Source organism: Tachypleus tridentatus, chromosome 7 (genome assembly GCF_004210375.1).
Source record: "Tachypleus tridentatus isolate NWPU-2018 chromosome 7, ASM421037v1, whole genome shotgun sequence".
Taxonomy (NCBI): domain Eukaryota; kingdom Metazoa; phylum Arthropoda; class Merostomata; order Xiphosura; family Limulidae; genus Tachypleus; species Tachypleus tridentatus.
This window is the reverse complement of record NC_134831.1, coordinates 16,385,796-16,404,216: the sequence shown is the minus strand read 5'-3', so window position 1 is coordinate 16,404,216 and position 18,421 is coordinate 16,385,796. Positions and strand designations below refer to the sequence as shown.

Genomic DNA, 18,421 nt, shown 5'->3' with positions numbered 1-18,421 from the left:
GTTGGTAAAGGGATATTACAAGAGTTGGTGGCAGGTGATGATGACTAGCTGCTTTCCTTCTAGTCTTTCACTGCTAAATTGAGGACGGCTGACGCAGATAGTCCTCGTGTAGCTTTGCGCGAAATTCCAAACAAACCAATCATACGAACGTAAATAGGATTTTGACAAGAAAAAAATACTTATAAATTTAAAGCTATGTATTGTTCAGGAACCAAATATAAATAGACATAAAATAAAGGCACCCATTTTAATAGAACAAAACACCCCTTCCTTAAACCCACACCCAGGGCTACCAAGATACATTTATTAATATGTTAAGCAATTTCCGGTCAAGTGACCTCTTTGTTTCTTACTGTATGTAGATTCTAAATAAACTACTTATACTTGTCGAAAAATTGGACATTTGTAATAAAGTCTGTTCTTTCGCTACCAATTCAACCCGTCTCTAAACTTTGTTGTTCCAGTCAATTTATAAACTACGCTAAATAACAAGTTCAAAATGGTAAAATAAAATAGGAGAAAATCCCTATATATTTTACCTACCCACTTATTAATAAATAAATGAACATCAAGTGACACTATCTATCTTGCGAACAATTTGACACAATGGATACTGCAAAACAAAGCTCACTTTATTATTGTTAACTCTATTTAGCGAGTATTTTTCATTATTGATAAATAAATCTCGGTGATTACATAACCACATACACACCTTACAGTGAAGATAGTATATATCATACAATATTTCATGTACAGGCACACAGTGTTTTGTTTTTTTACCCCATAGTGATAAACGTGTTATGTTTGATAAATACCATTAGACAAAACGTCTGTTGATTTCGATAAGAAGTCTTCCGTCCACACGTACATACATCTGTGCACAAGATAAAAAATGATTAGTTGTGTAGTAAAGGGAAGAAATGGAATGTACATTATTTTCGTACACATGTGATTTCAGTTGAATAAAGAAGAACTACTCGACAATGCTATTCCAAGTGATCATAACATTTTTCCTTGAATTACTTTGTAGCGCTTTTTAAGGTGTTAAAAGGGTTTAAGATCTTATAAATTTTAAAATCTATTGTTGACAGTATAGTGTAGTTTTATAACTACAGTCGTGCGATAAGTAATAGTGGCCCGGCATGGGCAGGTGGTTAAGGCACTCGACTCGTAATCTGAGGGCCGCGGGTTTGAATTCCCGCCGCACCAAACATGCTCGCCCTTTCAGCCGTGGGGGCGTTATAATGTCACGATCAATCCCACTATTTGTTAGTAAACGAGTAGCTCAAGAGTTGTCGGTGGGTGATGGTGACTAACTGCCTTCATTCTAGTCTTACACTGCTAAATTAGGGATGGATAGCGCAGATAGCCCTCGTGTAGTCTTGCGCAAAATTCAAAACAAGCAATAAGTAATATACCTTTGCTGCTAAAATGCCTTTGCAGTAGAGTAGTAACTTAAAATTGTCTATGAAAAATTAGGTTAATCCTTTAAAATTCGAACGAGAAACGGGTTTAGAATGTCGTAATTTCTTTATGTGTTTTAAAGTAATGTAAATGAAATATAGTCGTCAAGACTTCGACGTAAAATTAATTAGATAGCAAACAAGTGCGATGAAAGAGTTCTAGTACATAGGGAATGGTTCAGGAGTTTGTGGAAGAAAAAAGTTGTTTTAAATATAAGGACTACAGTTTAAGAGAATCAAAATAATAAATAAATACATGTATAAATATCTGCAAAAAACAAATATTTTATGTCACGTGATTAGTAAACAAAATATACCTCACTCTTATTTCAAATAAACTTTGCCATCACAGGCAAATAAAGTTGGTCAGTTTCATTTTCAGGTAACTTTAATCTCCACCACATGCAACATTTTTACAGACTATTTCTTTAGTGAGGAAGGATAAACTGTTAAGTGGGGACATTACACGTTTTATCTACCCAGTATGTTGTTGTTTTAATGTGATCTACTCAATGGGCTCTCTGCGCTCAGCCGAGAGAAATCTATTACCAGATTTTAGTGTTGTAAGACAATAAACTTACCATAATCAAAACATGTTGAAGTAAACTTTTGAGATTTAGTTATTAGTTAATTAAAGACGATTGGAAAAATAACGAACTATTTGAGAGCCGTCAAATATATATGATAAAACTGTTAAAGACAAACCAAACAAACAATACGAATCCAACGAAATATGTTTTCCTTAAAGGAGTCAATGAGAAGTGCCAATCAAGTGAAGACTGCGATACTGAAATAGGTATTTATCGACTCGGGTCCCTATTATAGAATATGTTCATTTCTATTCTAGACCCTGTTGTATCTTACCGATATATCAGGCATTTCTTATTCCGCCATAACTGGAAAACATTTTGAACGTGTTTCACTAAATATATAGGGTTAAGAAGGAAGTTCAAGAATGGTTCAGCACTTGGATGTAACAAAAAAAAGTGTTATTTTAACTGATTTTGAGGTCATAACCTGAGCACGAAGACGCTGAGAAGACAGAATTCGTGCATTTTACATGTGGCTGGTGAGGGAGGCCTGAAGTTATGGTCGTGGAAACAGCTGATACTTTGAGTTTTAGAGAGAGGACAGGAGCTGCAAAATAGTTGCGAATAGAAATGAGTTATTTGTGTTACTCTAGAAAAATAGTTTGACAGCACAGATGCGGTTGTTAGTTGTTAATTAAACATAGAAGATTTATTGGGGTTATTACTGAACTCCATAGCGCCAGTGCTATAGAAAGTCTGGTTGGCTTAATTACATACGAAGTTTACGGAGCATAGAAATTACCCATGAAAATTAATGAGTGAATGTAAGTTTTTCGTGGAAAGGAATTAAACGCATAATAGAAATTAAGGTTAGTCAAAGTTTAATTACTACAGTATACACATCTTTCTGTTCCTTTTAGGCAATCTTTCACGTGTTTACTCAATTCTGTTTATTTATTTATTTATCTTGATGATGGGTAAAACAAAATACGCAGCCTGGTTAACTAATGATTGAATATCTGATGTAAATGTTTCATAAGTGTAGTTATCAGTTTGACTGACAACTTTGATTTCATTCATCTGTGTCAAATGTTGAATTTTTTTCACCATGCCTTTTTTTTCACACCTAAGGTGTTTTGGATTAAATCTAAATAGCTGGAAAGGTCACACAGTTTCAGTGGAATTAATGTGGAACAGCTTCAAGACAGCAATCGAACTAATTAGAACATTTCTAATCATAGCACAACATATTAGTTGTTTGAATGCTAACCATAATTCGATTGCACATATTACTCCCGTCAGAATAATGCATTTATATATTTTATACATCTATTATAGAAATGCTTTAAAGTTTATAATCGCTAATACGGTGTTCCCAGGTAAGTTTACAGACTTATTACCCCAAATTCCAAAGTTCGATACCTGCAGTGAACACAGCGTAGCTTCGAATTAAGAAAATAACAAGTTATTACAGAATTATATAAAATTGTGAGAATCTTATACCTGAGTACTTGGTTAAATAAAAATATTTTAAAATGGTGGAACGTTTATTAGAGTTAGTAATTATATAAAACGTGTTACTTTATCTATACTTTTGCTATTCATAAAATTAAATGAGAATTTTATGATTCAAGTGGGGTTTAAACACAATAGTTTTGTACCTTAGACGTGGTTACTTAAATAAAGATATGTTTATGTCTTAGTTAATAAGTTTATCAAATAGTGGTTGCATAATTGTGATAACCATGCATCTCGGTTGGTAGCTACACAAAATTATAAATACTTAACTTACGTTAAGGTTACGTGAAATTATAAGAATTGTACAACCTTAATTACTCTGTATAAAACTACGAGACTATTATATATTAATTAGTTAGTGGTTGTGCTAAATTGTAAAAATTGTATTGTGATTACTTATGTGAAATAGGGAGAAATGCATACCTTAAGTAGAAGACATGTCAAATTGTCATAACCGTATACCTTAATTCACTGATATGCACGAGTATTTGTTTGTTTGCTGAATTTCACGCAAAGCTACACGAGGATTATCTACGCTAGCCGTCTCTAGTTTACCAGTATAAGACGAGAGGGTAGGCAGCTATTCATTATCACCCGCCGCCAACTCTTGGGCTACTTTTTTACCAACGAATAGTGGGATTAACAGTTACATAACAACGCCCCCACTACTGAAATGGCGACCCTCATATCATGAGTCAAGCTTTCGAACTCAACTAATTAGAGGCGTGCAAAATAGTTTGTTCGGTTTGAATTTCGCGCAAAGCTACACGAGGGTTCTACAATAACCGCCCCTAATTTAACAGTGTAAGAATAGAGGGAAGGCAGCTAGTCATCACCTCCCACCGCCAAATCTTGGCGGTTTTTACCAACGAATAGTTGGATCGACCGTCACATTATATCACCTTCACGGCTGAAAGGGCGGGTATGTTTGGTACGACGGGGATTTAAAACTCGCAACCTTGAGATTACGATTTGGGTGCCTGTGCAAAATAGTATTTCACGTCTATCTTTAGTTTCCCACAAATAAGTAGCTAATAGGCTTTTACTACAGTAAAAAGGAAATTTTTACTGTCACTACTAATATGACATTTAAGAAAATACTGAAATAAATACCAACAGTTAGTAAATACATCAAAATAACAATTATAGTAACTATTACTGTAGGAAACTTATATCAGAGTATTGCAAAATCGCGAAGGGTAAACACAGTATTAGACTGGTTAGATATTATTCGCGATTGCAAATCAGACACATCCTCGGTAATACAGAAGTATGTTTAAAACGGTTATGGTGTAAACGAAACATACGATGGAGTGAACGACGAAGTTCATTCTATACTTTAACAATAATTACAAGGAAACAGAACACTAGCTTAGATAAAATACAAAAATGAATCGATTCTTGTCAAGAATAAGAAAATAATAATTAAATAACAGGTAGGAGGCGCTGAGTATTAGTTCTAAAATTAGATCTGCATTTTTTTAGCTTCCTTGCCTTATGTATCCTTAAACTGATAGTCTTACAGACAAGTCAGAAGTATTTTGAAGATATATTCCCTTTAAATACGCCCCCCCCAGCGGCACAGCGGAACGTCGGCGAATTCGCATCGCTAAAAATCGAGTTTTGATATCCGTAGTGGGCAGGGCACAGATAGTCAGCAGCTTTGTTCTTAATTACCCCATAAAACAAAACAAAAACAACTAACTTTTCAAACTCAAATTACAAACTAACCTTTTATATAATTTTCGTGTTTTTGACGTCAGAGTAGAACTAGAATGATGTAATATTTGAAAAGTATATGCTATAAAAGTAAACACAGTCTAAATTATTATTGGTCTACAAATATTATAATTTATGTATAATCAATTGATGAAATTACAAACGGTTCAGTTAACGCAAATTTAGCAATACAACTTACCCCTTGAATGTTTACTCACGTCCATAAGAATGTCCCTATACTCTATATTTGAATCATTTTCATCAAATTCTTCATAATTAACCACGGTATCCTTTATAATATTTGATCTGATTGAACTCATAGCAAAGTAGCAGTCCGAGTTTTTGACATTACGATTTTTAACATTGTGGTAAAGTAGTCCCACTACCCTCCAGTGGATTTTACGAGCAAATTCTAGAATCATTTTACCAATTTCTTTGTACATTCCATTCATTCTGGTCAAGAGATTGTGAAGATTATTTTTTTCTTTAACAAACTCTTCATTCTGACCTCCAGCTGTTAGTATTGGAATGTTCCAGACAGTGGTGTATAAAAGTAAAGGGTTAAGAACAAAGGGGCAAAATGGTCCAAGAAAAACATCAACCTCACCAGCGTAGTAAACGTCTAATACCGCCAGGGGACCGTAAGTTGAGGAACACTTGGTGTTTTGGGGACGTGCTCTCACTGAGCGTCCTCCGAGAGGACCGTTGTTACCTTGGGCCTCTAGCTTTTCTATTGCATATTCTACTGCCGCTGACACTTTAAAAAGCGAATATGGGTACGCAGGATCTTCAGGCGCCAAGACTAGCATTCGAATCTCTTTGTGCTTAGTTTTCGTTTTCTGTGGAGCTCTCGTTCTGATAAAAGAAGCATTCAGGATCAACACATTGTCCTCTGGTGCACGTTCACTTAACGATACACAAACCAGAACTATCATGATTACACATAGCAATCCTGATGAGGATGGGTATACATCAAAGGACGTACTAATAAGTTTCCAAAATGAAAATCTTAAATTTTTCATTGCACTAAAAATCAACAAAAATTCTATACTGTTCAATACTGTTATTTGAATCTGAGAACTACTACAGAATTTAGAAATAAAAATTAAAGCTATTCTCAACCAATACCAAAATAATGGTCGATATTTCCTGAGAAGACCGGAAGAAAAATGTACATCCAGAAATTTTCAATATTGTATTTGATATTAATTGTTTGCAACCTCAAAAGAACGATAACTGACGTATAGAATTAAACTATAGAAAAGCCATACAAAACAAAAAAGGACTAATAAGAAAAACTATCAAACTATTGAATATATCCATCTCACGTGCACGTTGCAATCAATGCTTTTATGTTAGTATCAACACTCGCACAACTCATTTTGTATAGTCGTAGCACTAAGGTTTTCCCGGTACCATAGACGGGGTAGTCCTGTTTTACAAATTATTCTGTTGAACACTGCTACTACCTACGTCATAAATGCTTTCTCTAGCTTCCTGTCTATTATTAAGTTTTTGTCATTTTATAGCTTGCGAGGTAGAAAGAGCGCCCCCATTAAGAAAGCGCTTCTTAAATTTTTGAATACGAATAAAAAGATACAATAGAGAATTGTTAAAAGTTCTGATGCTTGTAGGCAGACAAAGCGAAGGCATGATTTGAGCTCAGTTATTTTCAACTTTATTAAATTTTTGAGTAGGAATAAATGGAGAAAATAGAGAATATATGAGGTGTTTTTTTCTGTGATTCTAAAAGTTTTAATGTTTAGACCGACAAAGCGAAGGTATGATTTTGAGCTTAAACATTTTCACCGTTAATAATATTGACTGTAATTGTTATGACAGTAGCTTATCTTCTTGTTTCTTTCTGTCATAGATCAAACAATGTATCTTTTTATCTTTCTGTCATAGATCAAACAATGTATCTTTACAATTATGGTCTCCACCGTGTAGACATACAAATGTCATGTTGATATTTTAAAAATCTCTAAGCCTTCTTTCGTCTTAAAAGTACAATTAACAATATTCAGTGGTACCATAGCAACTTAAAACAGAAAAAGCTATAGTACTTAACATTCCCATTGTTTCTGTTTTTTTTTCAGAAACAATAAATTAAGTACTTTGTCCTGTTACTTTTGGTAAATATTAATATACAATGAGTAAAATAATCTACTAAGCTGCATTCTAACTGCCTCCATAATTAAAACATAATGTATACTTATAAAATACTAACTTAAATCTTGCAATACAGCTAATTAGTTTACACAGTTTATATATAATATTGGTATACATAGAGTGGAAAAAGTTACTGCAAGATTCCATATTCGTTCAAGTATTGTGTTATTTTCAGCTGTCCTGATTATTTTCAGCTTTACCCCCCACCTCTGCTGACTGAATAGGCATTAATGTGTGCACACGTTGTTGGACAAACCAAGTAATGAGCTTATTCGAATATTTGGGTTACATTAATACATAATTTAATTTATTATTCTGAGAGGGAATCAAACTAAAGACACACTGTCATATCAGTCAGTGTCAAGGGTCTACTTGAAAACATGAACATGATACACTAGTTGCATAAAGTGAGAACATTATCACCATTTAAAATATCCTTAGCATGGAAGTCAGAAGAATCCACGACACAACTCTCTAGGAACCATTCAGTTAGTTAGTTCATTCAAGCCCTAATGGTGAAGACCTTGGACGAATGAGTAGCACATTAGCTTTTCTAGTCTTGAACAAATGGATAGCACATCAGTCTTTCCAATATAAATACCCAGAACAGAATCGCAGTTCTGCACTTCATACTCTCACTCCTATTAAGGACTTCCATGAAAACAGTAGCAGAATAGATGCCTAAAAGGTACGATCACCTAATCTGTAAAAAGCGGACTAAATACTATTCATAGTTAAATAACTATATAAACTACTAACTGGATAATGTTATCAGAACCTTACCAAAAATACAGGTATCTTCACATACCTCTAGATCTCTTGATAATTAAACATAACAGAAACTTTCAAACATAATCAAATGTTGAAATGAATTATGTGCAGATGAAAAGATTCAGTCAAGTTTATTTTTCATAAACAGGTATTTAATTTCAACGACCCATATAAGCAAATGTATGTTTCATAGTTACATTTTCTATCCGAAAAATTAAATGCGTTTTATAATATAAATACTTCAATTATAGCAGAGTTAGAGGTTTATAACATCATGAGGGTTCCTTTAAATATCATTGTTGATCATAGCCCAACAACAATTTCTGATATTATTTGTTTCGTTGGTGAATTTTGCACGAATCTACGTCAGAACTGTGTGTGCTAGCTGCTCCGAACTTAGGAATCAATGTGGGAAGGCACCAAATCAACACCACCCATCGCCAATTCTTAGAGTACTTTAAGCGAATAGTGGATTGGACCGCATCATTATAAACCACCTACGACTGAAAGGACGCGCATGTTCCATGAGAAGATTCGAACTCGTGATCAGCTGATTAATAGTATATTAATGGTATATTAATAGTATGTTAATAGTATATTTGTTTCTGCAATAGTCGTTCTTACCATGCTTATGGAACCTGTTAAGACATTGGAGTGACTATTAACGTCACATGTCCAACTGGTTTAGTAAGTACATTAACATTCTTTCCAAAAACAATTGTTCGGGCTTAAAATCAGAAAATCACTCGAAGTAAAGTGGTGATGCTTACTGATGTGTACAATCACTCAAAGTAAAGTGCTGCTAATGATGTCACTTGTTTAACACATCAGATACGTGACACAAAAACAATGTACGTCAGGAATAATCAAAAGTTGACAAATTAATGACATTGGAAAATACGTTAACGAGCAGCTTGAGAGTTTCTCACTCCATACTGTTGATCAGACTGACTTCCGAACATCATACATTTTAAATCATAGTAATTCTTAAGTGAAATTTTTAATTTTTCTCATAACGAGATGGCACTGATTTTTTCTAGTATCAATATCATTAGCTGACAAACACTTTACCATCACAAAATGCTTTAAACTACCTCTGTAAAAGACAACTAATGTCAACTAATTACAAACTTTATATCTATACAGGATAGTACCACCAATAGTGTTGGTATTTGAAAACACGTGTTACAGTGATTTATAAACATTAGCTCAATAAACAATGACATTGTTAATTTCGCGCTGTTGACTAGAATGATGTCAACCAGTCAGTGTGTGACTATCTTTTCTTGAACAGTGTTATTGAATTGAATAGTTATAAAATCTCTAAAATTGAAAGTGAGAAACCTTGAATCTTCCGAGCTACAACTTAGCATACTGATCTCTAGCACCTATTACAAAGAAATTCAGGTGTTTACTCATAAGTTTTAGACGTTTTTTAAGCGTTGTAGCATAATTTGAAAATATTTTTTTTAATGTGCAACTTATGCCTCTAAAAACTGACCAACCTAAGTTATATAAGAACCGTTGTAATCTGCATGTTTTTATTAAATTCAGCCTTTCGTCATTTTAGCAAACTCATAAAAACGAGATATGAAGTGTATTGATATATATTACATTAAAAGAAATAATAATGTTTATTTAATAATCAACTAAAATTTTCTTTCTACCTTGCAGTATCCTCACAGTAAAAGACATCTTCAAAACATAGAAGTTTATTAAAGAAAAAAGCTGAACGAAGACATATGTTGTTTGCTTTAAAAACAACTATACGAGAGCGTTACCTTTCTTTAATATATATTATTGAAACAGAGCACTTTCTTAAGGTTAGTTTTGTTTAATTGCTAAACTGTATATTGAGGCATGTGCGCTGTGTCAACCATAGGAATAGAGCTTCGAATCTTCCCTTGATCATTTTGTCAAGTCTGTATTAAAGTTTTTAAATATTTTTTATTGATAACGTAGTATAAATAAATATAATTTACTTATTGCTTCGAGTCTGTAGAATAAGTTACAATAAATAGTTTTTTTCGATTCTTCACTGAAAATTGCAGGGCAAACTGACAAAAGAAAATTCTTACTTGCTTAAATACGAATCACGTAATAACAAAACGACTGTACTCACCCCTTGCATGGTTAGCTACATCTTTAAGAATGTTTGAGTAATTTGTTGTAAGTTTGGTTTCGTCGAAGTTCAGGTAGTAAACTTCCCTGTTGAGCTTTCTATAGACAGCGCTAAGTGTAAAGTAGCAGTTGGAATTTCCCAAGATATGGTCGTCAAAATTATGGAAGAGCAGAGCTATGACGTACCAATGAAATCTGCGAAGAATCTTCTGAAAAATCTGACCAATCTGGGTATAAGACCCGTTCATTCTGGTTAGAAGAGTATAGAACGGTTTTTTCTGATCAAAGTTGTCATTCTGTCCACCTGCGGTTAGTAGAGGGATATCCCAGATAGTGGTATATCGAGACAGAGGTCCGAGAACATATGGACAAAGAGGTCCGAGAAAAACGTCAACCGCACCAGAGATATAAGAATCGAATGCAGTTATAGGACCATGAGCTGAAGAACAGTGAGTATTTTTTCTGTGAACTTTCACTGAACGCCCTCCGAGTACCCCGTTGATACCTTCTACTTCTAACTTCTGGACAGCATATTCAACAGCTGCTGATATTTGGGAGAGAGAATAAGGAAATTTCGGATCTTCTGGTGCAAGGACTAATATTTGGAGGGCGCGACTGTTTCCTCCTGATTCTAGTAAAACCCTTTGTCTGAAAAGAGATGCCACTTTTGTAACAGTTCCATTATCTTCCTCTAAAGACAGGGCGAGCGTTACAGTGAAAACCCCTAAAACCAATAACCGGGGAAATCTTACTGGTGACAAGCATTTGTTAATCATATTGATAGTAAAATCCATTGGCTCCTAAAAACGATATCTGTAAACTTCGTTTCTTAATGAACGTCAAGTCTTAGCCTATTAGATATAACCTACCGTTTCATTTATATGGTATCAATGGAAGACTGATTTATAGATTTCATCAGAGAAGACAGTCTGTTCAATTGTAAACCTCGAATCTTAGCGTCATCACCCCTTTAAATTAAGTGCAAAGTAAGTTATTTGATTAGTAAAGTTCTGAAATCAAAAACTTTACAAAGACGTTATGAATCGATAGACCTTTTTTTCTTTCCTCTGGATAATATTTTTGTCACTCTAATTACAAAAGAACAGTTCTGAGATACTCAATTTCGTTTCAAAACCTTGTCGCTTAAAAACTAGAATAAAATGAGATACTTCGTTAAATATCTGAAAAAAGTCCGTGTAATATACATAAAACATATACGATAGTCCAAATACCAAATGTGAAGGTAAATACACCGATAATAAAAGATAAGCAAAGCAAATGAGCTTGTGTCAGAGATTATACGACTTATCAACCATACAACCCTTAAGTGTCAGAGATTATACGACTTATCAACCATACAACCCTTAATAATATTTCAAAATTACACCCAGCTTGGATTATCAAACGCTGACGATATTCGCACAGTCAGCCCTTCATGGATAACACTTTAAAAAATGAAGTTGTGGCAGCTTAAGTCTACTTCACTGGATTCTGCCAACCATACAAGGATGACACTCGTATAGTTCAAGTATTGTCAGCTTTGTCTTACCCTACACAATCTTGTTTTGCTATTGAACGCTGAGTAGGCGAAGAGATTGCCCTCTTCTGGGGAATTTCAGCAAATAGGAGGAAGAGACAAAGTGGTGGGACGTTCTCCTCTCACGTTTCAGAAATTATAAAGCAGGTAGGCAGTCATTGAAAAATAATACTCACATCTGACAACGTCAGAAGTCTATATTACATTAAGATCGTAATGGCTGTGCTACTGTAATGTTATACATCCGTTATTGTTTTTATTTACTTTGCAGTAAACACATGGGTTCATCTTATTTTCTTTCAAAACTATAATACGAAACATTATAGAAATTCTTAATTATTTTACAATTGAAAATAATTATTCATGTTTCATTTACTTTGATCTTTTAACACTTAATGATGAAATAATTGTGTTTTAAGTAGGAATGCAGTAATAATCCCATATTTTGTAAATTCTTTAGTCAGTCGCATGAGTACAAAGAAATAATATATTTATTAAACAATATAGACATAAGTCCATCCTTCGTTAAGTAATGCAAGTGTTGACTGTATGATTAAAAGATCTTGGTCCTGCTGTTTAATCATTACAACTAATATCTGAGATTAAGACGACATCCAGTTCAGTTCATTAAATCTCTGGATCATGAGAGAGAAGAAAGGAGAGGAGAATAATTTTGGCATGACGGATGACGGGAAGGTCGTATAGCCTAGATATACAGTATAATAACCGCTACCCCATCATCATTGGATATCACAATCACACTAGAGAACAAAGAAAACTTTCCGCTCGTGGCTAATTTCACAAGTTCTCCCCCTCTTCCCCCCACAAATTTCTCGATATTCAACAAAGGAAACAAAAAATATTAATTTATTATCTTTCTTACTGTTAAAAAGAAAATAGTGCACTTTCTTACAGCACTGTATTTTTTTAATGAGCTAAACAACACCCGTGGTTTACTGAATAGCCATGTTTCTGTTGAATGATCTAAGAGTACCTGTGATTTAGTGAATAGCTATCTTTATTTTGAATGACTTAACACCCGTGATTTAGTGAATAGCCATCTTTCTGTTGAGTGACCTAACTACACCCGTGGTTTACTGAATAGCCATATTTCTGTTGAATGATCTAAGAGTACCTGTGATTTAGTGAATAGCTATCTTTCTTTTGAATGACTTAACACCCGTGATTTAGTGAATAGCCATCTTTCTGTTGAGTGACCTAACTACACCCGTGGTTTACTGAATAGCCATATTTCTGTTGATTGACCTAACAACACCTGTGGTTTATTGAATAGCCATATTTCTGTTGAATGACCTAACAACACCCATGGTTTACTGAATAGCCATATTTCTGTTGATTGACCTAACAACACCTGTGGTTTACTGAATAGCCATATTTCTGTTGAATGACCTAACAACACCCATGGTTTACTGAATAGCTCATTGTGTAGCTTTACACTAAAAAGACACCTTAACACGTGTGGCTGTTTCTTCACAGAAGTTGAAAATTGTTTATTTGTTTATGAATTTCGGGCAAAGCTACACGAAGGCTATCTGCGCTATTCGTCCCTAATTTAGCAGTGTAAGGCTAGAGGGAAGGTAGCTAATCATCACTCCCCACCGCCAACTCTTGGGCTAATTTTTTTACCAACGAATAGTGGGATTGATCGTTACATTATAACGCTCCCATGACTGAAAGGGTAAGCATGTTTGGTGTGATGGAGATTCAAATTCTTGACCCTCGAATTACGAGTTCGAGCGCCTTAATTACCTGGCCATGCCAGGCCAGTGTCAAAAATCATCACTAAATTGTATTATAGTAATATAGTATTGGTTTTGTTATTTTAATTTTTCTTTAGATTTACTTCACTTTAACTGGATATATCTGTATAAATATAATAGTACTGTCTGTTGAATGTTCATGTAAGTACCTCAAAATTGGTCTAAAGGTTCACTTGGTTCATGGGAAGATACATACAAATTTTCAGTTTTGGTGTTTTTATACGAGTTTCTGTTTTTGCGTGTTTTTTTTACCATTACTTCGTCTTCTATTGATGGAGCTTCACCAAATTTACCATGAAGATTTGTTGGGGCTATAAGGAAATACAAACAAATTTTTAGTTTTGCATTTTACATTTTTTATGGATTTTATATTTGCCTTTTTTCACTATTACTTCGCTTCCTGAAGATCAATTTCCACCAAATTTAGTATGAACATTTGTTTGGTCCATGCAAATTTTCAGTTTCACTTTTTGTGTTTTGTATATTTTAATGGAAGGTTTTGCGTTTTTTACAATTATATACAAGGGGAACAACTTTTCATGTCCGAAAATAACCTTTTATTAATCATGAATTTACATAACTTTCGGCCAGTTGGCAGGTACTTCGACCAGTTGAACAGTAAAAATCATTTGTTATCAGTATGGTTTTAATGGGCCTTACATTGCAATTCAAGCCATCTGGACCATCGAGTGATGTGATTTATAATACAGTATTTAATAATTTTAAAATTGTTTTATAATTTGTTTTAATTTATCAGACATAGCGTTTTGGGACAACATGTAACCTCTTGGTCCATCTCGGTTGTTTCATACTCTAAACTAAATTAACTTAGAAAACCCTCAAAGACAGCACTTTTCGTTCATATACTTATCAATATTTTTTCTTAAAACTAATTTAAATGATTGCCTCTTCACCATCTGAAGGCAACCCGTTCCAAAGGCCAAATACCTGTTAGAAAAATGAAGCTATCTGAGCTGAAGATAATTCCTACCCTACCAAAGTGTATGTTTGTGTCCCATTGTCTGACTATTCTCATTGTTAACTATGAAGAACGATGATGTATCAACACTATCAATTCATTTTACAATCTTAAACATCTCAATTATATTCACCTTAATTCTTTTATCCTCTTCTCATATGACAACCACTCCATCCCATGTACCATTTCAATAACTCACAAGAGTGAACACAATACTCCAAACGTGGCCTAACTAGTGACCTGTACAATGAAATTATAACCTCTTTAGACTTATTTTCAATATTTCTGTAGATACAACCTAAAATCCTATTTGTCCTACACCTGGCAACAGCACACTGCTTGTATAGCCTTAGAGACTGATACACTTACACCAAGATGCTTTTCTTTCATGATACCGTAAAGGTTATTTCCATCCAAATTATTTTTATAATTCAAACTATAATAATCCACATGCATCATTTTGTATTTATTATACTTAAAACCCATCTGCCATTTATTTGTCCCACTCATTTAATAATCTAAATCCTTTCGTAAAGCAGCAGCATCCTCTTCACAGCCAGCAACACTAAATACCTTAACATCATCCGCAAATTTTAGTTACTTATTGACATTTCCTTAATCTGTTTCTTTGATATAAAATAAAAACAATAAAGATCTTAAGACTGAGCCCTGAAATAGCCCACTTGTGACATTAATTTAGCTTGATTGAATTCCATTCACTCTTCTATCCAGTTTGCTAACTTATCCTTCATACCTGCAGAGACAATTAACTTTTTACAAGCCTGTTGTGTGATACACTTTCAAATCCAGATACACCAAATCTACACTATTACCTTATTTATTTTTAAGCTTTTTGTTGATTTTGTTTTATTTGTTACTAAACACAAATTTACACTAAGAATTGTCTGTGCTCAGCCCACAACTGTTGATTTTGTACGTATCAGCTCAAATCGTTTAAAAATCAGAACACTCTAACGTTTAACTCAGGTATAGTACGAGTTTTCTGTGACGTAATCAAGTAACTGAATTTAAAAAAGGTGTGAAAAAACCTTTTGTGTGACACAGAAAACGACCACAAACTTACAAAACAAAGCTACAATTATTTCACTCAACGTTTCACCTCCACAACTGTTTCAGAAGCGACCTAGTACTTACGCTGCTGGAATCACAATATGTAACAAACTAAACACTAACAGAGACTCTGAAACAAGGATATCGAATTATTCTTAAGTAAAATGTGCTGTGTAGTAAAGTTTATATATTAAAATCATATGTTTCTATAGCATTACTTCAAAATATTATTCCCAGAATCAATATACCACTCCGACAAATATTATCTATCTGTTCATCTGGAACGTTTTCTGTTTCTTTTCTTTTGGTAAATAAAAAAACATAACCCACCCGCTACTATTTTATGTCCTCGCTGATCTAAGTTGAAAAAAAAAGTTTGGTTTTTTTTTATAAGTTAGAAGTTGTACTGATCCAGTAAATCCTAGATGTAGTTTCTCTTTATCTATGCCCATCAATACCTATCAGTGGATGTTTATCAGCAATAACGAATACAATAGAAACAGTTGCTATGATAAACAGAGTGGCGGTAGTTTATGCTATAATGTTCATGTACATACTAGGAAAGGATGCACTGGCTTCGTGGTTCCGAAAAGAAGAGGGGAGTAGGAACTCTTTCTTGTGGCTGAGATATATACTTTTGTTTATGGTATTTGACTTTCCATTTCACGGAGATTGGAAACGTTTCACTGATATTTGAACAGCCTACACGCACAAATATATCAATTACTCTGGAACACTCGATATAGTTTCCCATATGTTCTACTTGAGCATTCGCAAACCGAACTTAAAACAAATGTTTCCAAGAACCCACATCGAGACTGGTTTTCCTACACTAAGATTTACATCACTCTGTTTACACGAGATAGGAGTGGAAGAGAAGTAATGGAGACTGACGACATATACAATCAAAAGACGGTTAGCTCAGTAGAGTTGAAAATGTGCAACATACACTTGAACTGAGTTGTCACTCAAACAGTTTTATCTCTGATTCTCTCAAAGGTGCTTTGAGGGGAAAAACAGTACAATAAGTTTTATTACTTGTAAACATAAGATAACTATGCAACTTGTACTATTTGGTGTATTAGTGACAAGCAGTGATACGAAAATTAGGTTTATCTATGAAAGATTGTACATGAAGGACCTAAAAACGAATGTTATTAAGTTTGTTTATACAATCTCTAGAATGCTTAAAAGGAAAAAGAAATGTTTCGTTTGAAACGCAAGAATAAAAGGATGATGCACTATATAAATGTTATTCATAAATTAACTTGTAGAATATTCAACTGATGAGTAGATAGGTCTTAAATAAACTAGACATCTTTGTCAGGGTCGTAGTGGATCATTACGTAGACAAAACAAATGGTGTGTAAGACAATCTGGTAAGAGGTTTAATTAATAATTTGTTGAAATCAACTACTGTTGAAACTAATTCTGATGTTACTCTAAGGTTGTCTTGATTAGGAAATGAAGAGCTTAATTTGCTATTAGGTATCAACTGTGTGGGTTTAACACTGTATCCTACTTAAGTCGTTAAATGTGTTCAGGGAAAAAATAGAGGAGAACCTGAATTTATTACTGTATCCTACTGAAGTCATTAAACGTGTTTAGGGATAAAATAGAGGTAGAACCTGAATTTACCAGTGTATCGTACTTAAGTCATTAAATGTGTTCAGAGACAAAATATATAGAAAATCTGAATTTACCAGAGTAAATCCTACTTAAGTCATTAAATATGTTCAGGGAAAAATTAGAGGTAGAACCTGAATTTACCACTGTATCCTACTTAAGTCATTAAACGTGTTTAGGGATAAAATAGAGGGAGAACCTGAATTTACCACTGTATCCTACTTAAGTCATTAAATGTGTTCAGAGACAAAATATATAGAGAATCTGAATTTACCAGTGTATTCTACTTAAGTCATTAAATATGTTCAGGGAAAAATTAGAGGTAGAACCTGAATTTACCACTGTATCCTACTTAAGTCATTAAACGTGTTTAGGGATAAAATAGAGGGAGAACCTGAATTTATCACTGTATCCTACTTAAGTCATTAAACGTGTTTAGGGATAAAATAGAGGGAGAACCTGAATTTACCACTGTATCCTACTTAAGTCATTAAATGTGTTTAGGGAAAAATGAGCAAGAACCCTCAACAACAGACACAATTTTACGTCTGTTTGGAACTGTATCATGTGTTCTACAACAAATTATTTTTGTCATGTTTAGTAAAGTTCATTAAAACTGCACACAAACCTAAGTATTCACTTTGCCGTCCGGATCCTATCTTCTTGAGATATTTACGTTTTTATCTCACTATGAACAGGTACATCAACTAATACACACACACACACATATATATATATATATAAACCAAGTCTAATGTAGTATATACTATATCACGTGTTTTCATTCCATAACTTTAGTACTATAAAACAATCATTAAAAATACAGAAAACCAAACCAAAAATATCAAGACTGAATTTAAAACTAGAACTATTAGTCACTACTAATGTTTGTCTGTAATCTTTAATCGTGTATTACGTATGTAGTTTAATGCTTTATAAGAATACATATACAGTTTTAAACTCGTGTAATTTAATTCATAGAAGGAAATAGATACAATTTTCAGAAAATAGCATAATGTTTGCTGGTTGATTAAATAGCTCGCTTTCATTAATCTTAAAAATTGTGTTAATTTTTTTAGCATTTTTAAACATATATTTGAAAGTATGGAAAGTAGTTTCTGATGTTTCAGTTA

The 18,421-nt window shown here is 33.6% G+C and overlaps 1 protein-coding gene and 1 long non-coding RNA gene across 6 annotated transcripts in view; one reads left to right on the top strand and one right to left on the bottom strand.

Annotated features, from left to right (window-relative positions):
• The window catches only part of LOC143255202 (atrial natriuretic peptide receptor 1-like), a 112,919-nt gene extending 101,074 nt beyond the window's left edge, over positions 1-11,845 (bottom strand). For 2 of the 4 annotated variants that reach the window (XM_076510489.1, XM_076510492.1), the window contains exon 1: positions 5,430-6,703. In XM_076510489.1, coding sequence (XP_076366604.1) covers positions 5,430-6,252 — 823 coding nt within the window. In that variant the 5' untranslated portion in view covers positions 6,253-6,703. Of the gene's footprint in view, positions 1-5,429; positions 6,705-10,295 lie in introns of those variants that run through there. The other 2 variants (XM_076510490.1, XM_076510491.1) reach the window with 2 other exon arrangements.
• Positions 11,846-18,421, top strand: part of LOC143255204 (uncharacterized) — a 38,639-nt gene continuing 32,063 nt past the window's right edge. For both annotated transcript variants that reach the window (XR_013030467.1, XR_013030466.1), the window contains exon 1: positions 11,846-11,978. This is a non-coding gene — a long non-coding RNA (uncharacterized LOC143255204). The remainder of the gene's footprint in view (positions 11,979-18,421) is intronic.